The 12,236-nt window shown below is 42.0% G+C and overlaps 1 protein-coding gene across 1 annotated transcript in view; it reads right to left on the bottom strand.

Annotated features, from left to right (window-relative positions):
• Window positions 1–12,236, bottom strand: part of hspd1 (heat shock 60 protein 1) — a 27,409-nt gene extending 15,173 nt beyond the window's left edge. The window contains exons 1-3 of the mRNA XM_072261614.1: window positions 12,105–12,236; window positions 11,559–11,735; window positions 5,547–5,799 (exon numbers count right to left, since the gene is read on the bottom strand). Coding sequence (XP_072117715.1) covers window positions 5,547–5,799; window positions 11,559–11,732 — 427 coding nt within the window. The 5' untranslated portion in view covers window positions 11,733–11,735; window positions 12,105–12,236. The remainder of the gene's footprint in view (window positions 1–5,546; window positions 5,800–11,558; window positions 11,736–12,104) is intronic.

Below are 12,236 nucleotides of genomic sequence, written 5' to 3'. Positions count from 1 at the left end.
GGCACTGGTATGATCGTTGTCCTTTTGGAGCAGGTGGGAACCTCTGGACTGCAGCAGTGAGATAGAAATCTCCTTGAACACCAGTTGGTTGGCACAGGTTTTCAGAGCCCTACCAGGTACACCATCAGGATGTGACATCTTGCAAGGGTTCACCCCCTTGAAAGAGATCACAGGGTCACTGGATGCTGCAGGGATTCGCGTAGACACAACTTCTATTCTCCCTTTCAAAGCGTGCACAAAAGATGCTGAGCCCATCTGGGAGTGAAGCATCGCTGCAATTCACGAGGTTAGGTTTTGCTCTGTAGGAAGTAATAGCCCGAGAACACTGCTAGAGGCTGATGAACATCTGATTCCGGCTCTGACCTCAATCGGAATTGTTTTTTTCCCTCTTAAGATAGCTTTCTGCAGGTCATACCTGGACTTAACCAGTTCTGGAGCACTGGTTAAGAATGCTACAGATCTAGCCCCCGGGAGACTATGAATCTCCTGGTTCATCCATGGCTGTTGATTGGGGTATATCCAGTTTGCTCTTGAAGGCACACATTCAGTGACAACTATGCCATATTCATTAAACTCCAAAATGAGTCCTTGAATATTGTCCAGACCACCAACTAAAAGCACTCCTCCATCACCCTTGACTATACGTATCTTCTTGTTGCTGCAATGTTTATTCTCTACTTGTACGCAGGGAATGGAAGTACAGCAAGGTGACTGGACTTTCCAAAGGGTGGGTGTGGGATGGCATGGCAAGTGCTCTTGATGGTGGTGTAACAGTGGTCAAGTATGTTGGCTTCTTTAGTTCTACAGGTGATGTGTTGGTGGTAATTGTTCAGACTTCTTCAAGCTGGCCTGGTTGAAATCTCCCGCACGAACAGGGAAGGCATCAGGGTGCATAGTTTTGTGGCTGCAGATTTACGTTGATCAGCTTCTCAGAACCTACCTGGTGTTGGCCTGAGGTAGAATGTACACCGCCACTGGGATCATGGTGGAAAATAATTCCAGCAGATAAAATGGACAGCATTTGACTGCAAAATGTTCCAGGTTGGGTGAGGACTAAGATAGAACTGCCACATTTGTGCCACAATGAGCTAATCATAAAAGACAGCTGTCCAGACTCTGCAGAGAATGGTGAAGCCACTGAGCTGCAGTGCTGTCTAAAACGGCAGATGTGAGCCATGTTTCCATGAAGCAAAACACACAGCAGTCCCCAATGCCTTTCTGATACAGCACTCTTGGTCTGAGGTCTTTAATTTTATTTTTCAAGACTGCATGTTTGTCAGCATGATGTCTGGGGCAGAAGTCTGAAGCCTCTGCGTTTCAATCAAACTTGTGGACTAGAACTGTGTCCCCATCTCCACTCTCTTAAAGAGGAACTGCACTCACAACCCGAGTCTGCCAAGGTTCTTCAATTTTACTTATTTATAGATTTTTTTAAAAAGCCTTGAAATAATATTGCTCACTAAAACACTCATGCCTGTGACTGTGGATTTCAGCTGTAGTAGCCCTAAATGGGAATATCTGATGATTCCCAGAGCTCCACGTAGTCGCCGCTTAATGGCGCACCATTACTGAATAATAAACAAACAAGCAATATCGAGAACATGAAATGAAGAGTCTTTGAAAGTGAGTCCATAGGTTGAGGAAACATTTCAATGATGGGGTGAGTGAAATTAAGTGAAGTTATCCACTTTGGTTCAAGGGACAATAACTTTTCCTGAACCTGGTGGTGTGATTAGTTTACCACATAAGCAGGAAAACAAAAAAATGAATTATTTGAATTAAGTGCAACAAATAAAAATTTTCAGTGCAAGGATGAGAACGTTCAAAGATTTAAATTGAACAGAAGGTTCAAAGGCTATTTTCAGGGAAGGTTGCCACAGAAAATCTTGCAGTACTCTCTTCCTATCACTAGTTGGTGCTGTACTGAAATTTCTACCACAGCTCTCCCTGCAGCTAAAATTTCAAATCACACACAGTAATTTGAAACAGATGCATTTTGCAATAAAATTTAGCACATTCTAAACATTTTATGGCTGAGTGGAAAGAACTTGAAACTGGACGTACAGAACATTTCAGATTAACAATTGAATTACTACTTTTCCGTGCTGTAACTGTTATATGGTTATACAAATCTGTTAGCAGTAAGCCTTAGAATAGGGATCAATCCCACTAAGTAGCCACCAAGAAAATTCTGCATGTTGAACGAAGCACTTCCTGAATGCAAAAATTTGGGAAATAATTCCAAAGTTTCTATTTTATAGTAAAATAGACAAATTGACATACAATCACATCTTGTTCCACTACATAGCATCACCCTTAATTTCACAAAAACCCGCAAGTGTTCCTGAATCTGACAGCAACTTGAATTTGTTGTAAGATCTGAGGTCATACTGGCTCAGTGCAAGTACATCAACCCCCTCACCACCCCCCCACACTATCTGTAGCCTACTCTCTCAGGTGCTTGATCACACTCCAGCTTTCTGACATTGGAGAGGGTACAGAGAAGATTCACTAGAATGATTCCAGGAATGAGAGGGTTAACATATGAGGAACGTTTGTCCGCTTTTGGACTGTATTCCTTGGAGTTTAGAAGAATGAGGGAGACCTCATAGAAACATTTTGAATGTTGAAAGGCACGGACAGAGTGGATGTGGCAAAATTGTTTCCCATGATGGGGGAGTCTAGTACAAGAGGGCATGACTTAAGGATTGAAGGGTGCCCATTCAGAACAGAGATGCAAAGAAATTCTTTTAGCCAGAGGGTGGTGAATCTACGGAATTTGTTGCCACGGGTGGCAGTGGAGGCCAAGTCATTGGGTGTATTTAAGGCAGAGACTGATAGGTATCTGAGTAGCCAGGGCATCAAAGGTTATGATGAGAAGGTGGGGGAGTGGGACTAAATGGGAGAATGGATCAGTTCATGATAAAATGGTGGAGCACTCGATGGGCCGAATGGCCGACTTCTGCTCCTTTGTCTTATGGTCTTCCGATTCTCCAGCATACCTACGGAAATTTACAGTGGTCAATTAACCTAACAATTAGCATGTCTTTAGGATACGAGAAGAAATCAGCATTGTCAGAGGAAAAGAAAGACAGGTGGCAATAAACAAGGGAGTTGGAAAACTTAGTGGGCCAGGCAGCACCTTTACCTATGGAGGGAAATGAGTAGTCAATGCTTTGGGGTTGAGCCCCTTTCAGATATATCTAAAACAGCAGTCGATAGGTACCTAATTAGTAAGGGTATCAAAGTTTATGGGGAGAAGGCAGGGAGTGGCATTGAGGGGGAACATAAATGAGCCATAATTGAATGGTGGCGCAGACTCGATGGGCCAAATGGCCTAATTCTTTTTTTCAGGATCAAGATTGAACTTGAAGCACTGGAACCAAGCAATATCAATGTGACATGATGTATTAGGAGATAAATACTCGAGTGAACAGGGATGGACAACGAACAGATAGAGCAGAGAGAAAGAAGAACACTGAAACCAGAATTCAGGGCTGCGTAGCTCCCAATATGTGGCAAGATGGTTTCAAAAATGGAAATATGTGGCCATCAATCTCCAAAATTGTAAGAGGTTTGGAACTGGGCAAATGGGATCCAACGCACTGGTTTGTGAAATAACACTACAAGTAATCGCTGAACAATCCAAATCAATAGTGAAGGGATCCAACCATAAACACTGGTCTATGCAAGGAAGAGCTGCCAACCAACAATAAATCCAGTAAAAATAAGATCAAATGCCCGATCATGGTATTCATGTCTGCTGAGTAAAATTATATTTCAATTTCAAGCATCAGAACAAAAATAGAAATAAAGATCAAGTCACAGAGAGGATACTGAAGAGGTGCAATACTGCCCTCTCGTATCAAAGGATTAAATTGCAAAAAAAAGTTTGTATCTTTATTTTGAGCACTATTCAAGGACCTTACATCTTAACTGGTTTCAGAGTATTTATACTAAAGTGTAACGGAATTTAAAAGATCCACATATTTACCTTCCTCATCCAAGTCAAAATCGCTAATGTTTACATCAGTCTTGTGCATTTCCAGCTTTTATGCAAGGATTAAGAGCAAGTCAACAATATAAGAGTGGAAAAGGGAATTTTAAGAGGATGAAGATTTATAGGAATCACCTCAGTAATGCTGACCTTCCCCTTTCAGATAAGACAGTGGATTGTTTAATCGGGCTATCCATTAATCTGGGCAGTTACTCATTTCGGACAACTCTTAAAGACCCAAAACTAATTGAGGAAATAGCAAGGACTCCAATCATTTATTTGGGACACTATGTTACTTAATTGGGACAAGAGACTGTTGCAGAAGTTTCTAACTAGCATCAGTTGTGTGCACCTGTGACCATCATACACTATGCCATGCTTAGTGAACAGTTATTAAATAATGATGGCTGCATGCGCTTTTATTAAAAAGCAGTGATCTTTGTCACTGATAGACAGCAAGAAATGAGCAGTAAGAGAATTCAGAACAGGTTTTTCTCACTGGGCGCTTTAAGCATTGGAAATGCCAGAAACTGCCAGCAGTGAAAATGAAATGATTTCATTACTTCAACAAAAACTACGGAGATTTTGAAGTTACTGACAATCATCTTGAATGTTGGACCTTTAATCCCCACTGGATACCCAGCTCTCACTGTGGCTTCAAGTAGCTGTTTGCATGAAGCAGCGGCCACACCCCAGTACACCGCTTCACCAAGTGGGCTAAACTAGGTGAGGGATGACATAGGAACATGCCTGTCAGAGTGTGCGAAGCCAGCTCTGGCAGTCTCGGCATATTAGATCTACAGAGAGATCCAACGGCCAGGAAGGTGGCTCAGCAACATTACACAGAGAGCAAAGGGCACGCCAAGACACAGAGTCATGGTCACTGACTGCAAACAGGGAAGACCCCAGTTGTGATGCCTACAGATTTCTGAGGTCAATAGTGCGTCTGCCCCAGTGCAATGGCTTTTCCAGTTTAAAAACTCTCTTGCACAGATGTCCGGTCATTGCCAGATATGACAGACCAGTAGTACTGGATGTTCTATTTTGTTCTGTGTTTCATTTAAATACCTAATTTGTGGCTCAGTTAAATGGTAGTTTGCCCTTTTTTGAAATATCTTTAACGATTTCAGTGAAACTTCATCTAATTGGTGCAGCTGCTTAAATGGGTAGGCCAAAATATATTGTTCCCGATGTCCCCCAATTAACTGGAATTCACTTTATTCCCCACGTCCCATCCATTCCTCAGTATTGTAAACTTGTCTTCTCACTTCCCAATTTCAAAGAAGGATATTTCAAATGTTAACTGTTTATTTGTACATACCTGCTGCCTTATTAGCATTATCTGCTTTTATTTCACATTTCCAGCATTTGCAGTGCTTTGACAAGTGGGAGGTGCAGTCTCATTATCATTACTCCCAAAACTAAACACATTAAATGTTACACATATTTTTAGATATAATTTTTTTTATATTGAAGCTTACAGTACCCTGACTGGAGAAAAGTTAGAATGTTATAAAGCATTTAACAATATAAAATAATCTAAACTAACCTCGTCTAATTTCAACAGGATTGGCTCCTTTACTGATTTTTTCAAATCCTTCTTTAGCGATAGCTCTCGCAAGAACAGTTGCAGTGGTCGTTCCATCACCTGCTTCTTCATTTGTGTTGTTGGCAACATCTTGGACAAGTTTTGCACCGATATTTTGGTATTTGTCTTTTAGATCAATTGCTTTGGCCACTGTCACTCCATCTTTTGTTACTTTAGGACTTCCCCAACTCTGTTCAAGAATGACGGTTCGACCCTAGATAAAAGCCAGCAAACAACAATCACAGTTGGTCTAGCATGGAAACACCAATGCCCTCGAATGGAAAATCATACAAAGCAGCAATGAACATGGCCCAGACCACCCAACCAATGAACACATCTACACTGAAACACCGTCACAGGAAAACAGTATCCATCACCAGGGATCCCCGCCACCCAGGAAACGCCCTCCTTCATCTGCTGCCATCAGGAAGCAGATGCAGCCTCAGGACTCATGCCACGAGGTTCCAAAACAGTTATTACCCCTCAACCATCAGGCTTTTGAACCAAAGGGGATAACTTCACTAGCCTCATCCCCATTACTGAAGGATTCCCTTTCAAGGACTCTTTGTCCTTGAAATAAGTTCTTGATATTTATTGCGTATTTATTTTATTATTATTACTTTCTTTTTGCATCCGCAGTTTGTTGTCTTCCGCACTCTGGTTGAACACCCAACTTGGGTGGGGTTTTTCATTTGTTCAGTTATGGTTATTATTCTATAGATTTACTGAGTGTGCCCACGAGGAAATAAATCTCAGGGTTGTATGTGGTGACATCTATGCACTTCGACAATAATTTTACCTTGAACTCATTTATCAAAATACATTATTCAAAATTTTCTTAGGACCCCACCCCCACCCTGAGGCACCCATTTTTCATACCGCATGCAAATTGCTCCTTTGGCCGATATCCATGTTAACCATCAAGCATCCTACACTAATCACTTTATCCTTTCCACATTTCCACCCATTCCTCACCTCCCTTTTCCCTTGTGGTCAAATTTACAAAGATCAACAAACCTGCCAGCCCTGCAGTTTTTTTGGAATGTGGAAGAATGCGCAAGTGCCCACAGGCAGTTCGGGAAGTGATGGAGGTATGGTAGGTCCTCGGAACTGCGAGGCAGCACCTCTACTAGGTAATTACTATGCCCACTTGTATTGTGTGACATGGTTCCAGCTACTTCCACAACTCTTCTTGCAAAATGATCAAGTTGATCTCAAAACAGCACTCTCAATAAACAGGTCAAGTGCTCTGATAGCCAACACCAGTAACAAAAAAATTGTGGACCTTTACTCTGGAAAGATTACCTTTATGGTACATCAACTACGATGTAAAGAATATTTTCATTGAAAGCTGTCTGGTGTTCTTTGCCTATTTTTCTACCAGAAAGGACATGAAAATGCATCAGAAACAGAAAAAACAGACCACTCACTTTTTTAGCCTATCCTCTGAAGAATCATGGCTGATCCTTTATCTCAGTAACATATTCTGCCCTTTCCCCATTTCCTTTAATCTGCCTGGAAACCCATCGCCTTAAGTGGTCTTCTCTGGTGGAGAATCCCTCAAGTTCAACACCCTTCAGCCACAGAATTTTCCCCTCAGGTCTATAACACTGCCTTTCTTGTAAGACCCAAGTAAGGATCGACCCAAAAAAGTGACAGTCCATTTCCCTCCACAGAAACTGCCTGACCTGCTGAGTTCCTCCAGATGTCCACCACCTGCACTCGTCCCTCCATCTTTATTCCTCCTACTCACGTGCACAAGTTCACATCATCCAAGTCATATTGCACCTGCTTCATATTCTGTTCAATGCAAGTGGCCTCGAAGCTTCTCTGCAGCTTCCACATAACTTAAGCCAACACTTATGCAGTAAGTAAAAATTCAAAATGCACTTGGTTCCCTCATCCAAATCACTGAACAGATGAGGCACAAGCATGGATCTTCATGGGAACTGTAGTTACCACTGTCAACCCTGAAAAGACCCACTTCTTTTTTGTCTGTTGATCAGTTTTTCTTTCTAATTTTTTATTGCAACACCAACAAATTACATTCAATACAACCAACTGCTTACATTTTGACTGTTTAACCCAGCCAGCCCCCAAGCTTCATCACCATCCCCCCCTCCACCAACCAACTGAATAGTAGTACATACACAGACAAAGCATTCTTATTTTAACAAAAGATCTTTTAAGTTAGACATCAAATTTGTCCACATTAAGATTGTGTTTGGTCGTGCATCATTTACCCTTGTTGATAAAAGTTCCAGGTAAGAAATGTCCAAAAAGCTCCAAAGCCAGTGAGTATTTGAAACATCATGGGGGGGTTTCCAATGCTGGACTACAATCTTCTTAGCTGCATTTAGGCCTGCCAGCCAGACTTTGTTGATCAGTTTTTAATCCATGCCAGTGGATAACCTGCAATCTCACATGCATGAAGCTTTTACATAGAGGCTTATCAAAGGACTTCAGTGAATCCAATGCTTCCTTATCAGCACTAACACTAAAAACCTTCAGTAGCTTTGCCTAACAATCTCTTTCATGGATTCATGCTGACTTTGATCCCATCGGCCAAACCACACCCCCTCCACCCCGAGTATCGAGTTATCACATCCTTTGTAAAAGATTCCACCATGCTCCCTAGCACCATCTATGGAGGGAAATGGACAGGTGCTCAATATTTCCAGCATCTGCTTTCCCCTGTCTCAAGCAATTCAATCCAGTTCACTAGTCAATGCACTGCACAAAAACAGGTTCTTCCACTCACTGAGCCTGCAACCAGCCATTTCAATAAACCCCACCTACCTTTTCTCCCCTTATTCTCTCCACCTCATTCTCCCAGATTTAAACATTCAATCATACATCAAGAGCGAGTTACAGTGGCTAACTAACCTACCAATCCACACATCTCTGGGACAAGGGAGGAAACCTGCACAGCTGCATGAACATGCAAAATCCACACAGATGGCACCCAAGGGCAGTATTAGATTTTAAATGGCCTTCAATACGGTCACAAGGGATCCAGGTAGAGCCAGCCAATGGATTCACAATTGCCTCAACATTGTTCCTCAGATTGGAAGCCAGCGAATAGTGTTGTGCCACATGGGTTGGTGCTCAGACCCATGCTGTAGGTTATTTATAGATAACTAATCTGAATGCAAGCACACGAGGCATGGCAAGTAAGATCCCATATAATAGCAACGTAGATGATCAGTCAAGTCAGTTATCAAATTTTACTAGGTAAGTGGGCTGAGAAGTGGCAAATGGTGGTCAATCCAGATAATAATGAGGTGTTGCATTTTGGGAAATCAAACCGGGGTCAGGCTTATGCAGTGAACAGTAGGGCTCTGGCGAGTGTTGTGCAGAGGGATCTGGGAGTACAAACATAGCAGTACCATGGGTAGACAGGGTGAAGGCAGCACATAGGGTGCAAAGAATTACAAAAACATTGGCAGGTCTCAGGGGTCTGACTCAGAGGCAGAGGATGGGTAGAAGAGCAAATTGTTCCTTGAAATGTACGAGACTGTGGGGATGTTCCCAACCTGGAGTCCATGGTTTAAAAAAGGATACCCCTGTTACAGGATTATATAATATCATAAGAGACATAGATAGGGTGAATGCCCAGTTATTTTCCCAGGGAAAGGGAAGCAAAAACTAGAGGGTATAAGTTTAAGACAAAAGGGGACCCAAGAAGCAACTTCTTCAATGGTGAGGGTGGTGTGTTTATGGAATGAGCTACCAGAGGAAGTGGTTGAAGCTGGCCCAATAACATTTTAAGGACATTTGGACAAATACAAAGACAGGAAAAGCTTAGAGGGCAAATGGGACTTGCTTAGTGGGCATCTTTGTAGTCTTGGATCAGTTGGGCCAAAAGGCCTCTATGACCCCATCACTGTGTTACCCACTGAGGAAATTTACATCCTCTCCAGGAGTGCACCAGGGGCATGAAAGTTTCCACAGTATGCTCAAGTTTATAACTGGTCTGTGCAACCCAATGAAATTTGCACTGCAGACATTTTTTCCTCCAGGGAGAGAAGGAAGTATAATAGGCAACAAAAATAATATTTATGCTAAATATTTAGCCAAGGGACCTTGAACAGCAGAGTTTGAAGTAGTTTGCAAGGGTTATCAGAAACTTAAAGATATCCACAGTAAAAATTCCTGACTCAAGGACTGGAATGTGTTTGTTCTAACCATCAATACAGGACACTCGGCTCAAGTTAAACAGATTTCGGCTCATAACCAAGGTCTCTTGCAACAAACAGGATTCAGCTAATCTGTATAGGCCCTTCAGCCTACAATGTTGTGTTGGCCTTTTAACCCACTCTTAAGATCAACTTAAACCTTCCCTCCCACATAACCCTCCAATTTTCCATCATTCAAGTGCCAATCTCTTGAATGTCTCCAATCTTATCTGTCTCTACCACAATCCCTGGCAGTGTGTTCCACAAACCCACCACTCTGTAAAAAACGCTGACATTCCCAATTACCTTAAAGTTATGCCCTCCCGTATTAACCATAATACTTTCTGGATTCCTTTGGGAGGGGGATCTTACCTCTGATATTTCTTTGGAGATATGACATTTTTTCCTCCAAAGGTCACAATGATGCATTACGGTCAGATAGCATTCAAGAGCAAGCCACTAGGCCATTTTTCTACAGTATAATTTTACTGCAAAATACGCCAGATAGGATGACTGTTAAGTTTTTGATATTCCAAAAGAAACCCAAGAAGGCTCTCACCCTATAACAGATCCCATCTAAAAATGTGTAAATCTTAGTGATCCAGCAATCTGTAAACTACATACACTAAAGAATCTGACTGTACTTAATGACATAGTTAATGATAAACAACCAGTGAACAATGATTGGTCTGGATACTTAAACCAGGATGATTAATGAAGGTTTTAAAAGAGATTAATGCCATTCAAACCCAAATTCATGTAACAGCCTTCCTCAAGCTAAGCAATTGGTATCAAAGGGCAACAATCAATACTCAGAGGAGAAGCCCAATGAGATTTAGGGCATTGGAGATATAAACTACTCAAGATTGTTAGTTATTCGAGCACCAAGTCTGAGTTGTAGAGTGCAGAACCACCTCATCTTCTCTACACATTTCTTATATGTAGCGACAATCTGATTCCACCAAGTGGTCTGGTAACAAATTCCCAGATATCAATCACTGTGTTTAAAAAAAACCTTTCCCTCTCAAAGTTTAAATTTTTCTCACCGTAAAACCTATTCTTTCTGATACCCAACCATGATAAAAAGATTGACCATCTTATCTATGTCTCTTATAATTTTATCAGGTTTGTAATCAGAAGTTTTGGGAATTACTGGAGCAAGAACAATGCTGGATTAGATTTTTCAGGAAGAACGGAATAATCAAGACTTAACAATAAGGAAAAACCCATCGATGTTGCCCATCAACTGCTTGCACTCTCTCTTTATGAAGCAGCCCTGAGGTTCCAAAGCTGCACCAGCTGAATGGTGCACCTGAAAAGAGCAGTTTAGGTAATCCCTTTCACTCCAGGACTGTTCATTCATTAGACGGCATTGGAACATTCCAGCAGCTTGGTTTAAAGAGATATAGAAGCACGATTTTTCATGCAAGTAAACACTACAGATTAAAGTAAACGTTCATTACTTCAAAGCTCAGTTGTAACACAACTGAACATTGGACCCTCTGGCCAGCAGAGTCAGAACCAAATTGTGAACGTGAGGACATGCTGATTTAATGGAACTGAAAGGGACAATGTTGCAAATTCGACCAGGCCTTTCACCAAGTATACTTTACTCGTTCTTCAGTCTCATTAACAATTTACTTTAATACCAGGTCACATACCTGCCTCACGAACAGGGAAGTACAGCCCATTATACAACATAGTTCATTGCCAAAAGTGTAACTATAACTGGTATCAAAACGTTGTAGTAGTAAAATACTATCCCAACCCGCCGACAGGTCTAAATTCTGACTACCTTTGGTCCCATGGTAACAGCTACGGCGTCAGCCAGAAGATCGACACCCTTCAGCATCATAGCCCGGGCTTCAGATCCGAACTTCACATCCTTAGCGTAGGTTCGGCTGAGACCAGGTGCCAGGAGCCGAGCTGCGGACCTCGCTTGGCGCAAAGCAGATGGTAAACGGAGCATTGTCTAGGGCGAGACAAGAACATAGTTTTAAGCCGTGAGCGGTGCATCAGACGCAGAGATTTGTCTCAGCCTCCAGCCACAGGCTTTCCCACGTGTTGTGTGGAGGGACGCGTGTCACAAGGTCAAATCAAAGAGGCGGTAAATTAAAGGAAACGCAAAAAGAACCCACCAACATACAGCACAAAAGAACATTAGAATTTGTAAATGAGACATACAGACGAAGGTTACACTAAAACGCAACACTCCCGCCATAGCCCGTAGTTTCTCCAACTCATTCATTGGTTCGTTTCATTCCATAGATGATTGCATTTTGCAAAATATTTACAAGCCCATAACTATTTAACAACCGTATTTTACAACTATCATACTCACTAATTTGTGTTTTTTTCCCCCACAGATGTACAAACGAGACTAATCACCCTGCGACACGAGTTTTGAGCCGCTGCACACCCAACGAACAAACCCTGGTCTGAGCCTGAGCCTCAGCCTCGGCGACTCTCCCTG

Source organism: Mobula birostris, chromosome 6 (genome assembly GCF_030028105.1).
Source record: "Mobula birostris isolate sMobBir1 chromosome 6, sMobBir1.hap1, whole genome shotgun sequence".
NCBI lineage: Eukaryota > Metazoa > Chordata > Chondrichthyes > Myliobatiformes > Myliobatidae > Mobula > Mobula birostris.
The sequence above is the reverse complement of the archived record's forward strand: the minus strand, read 5'-3'. Positions and strand labels throughout refer to the sequence as shown.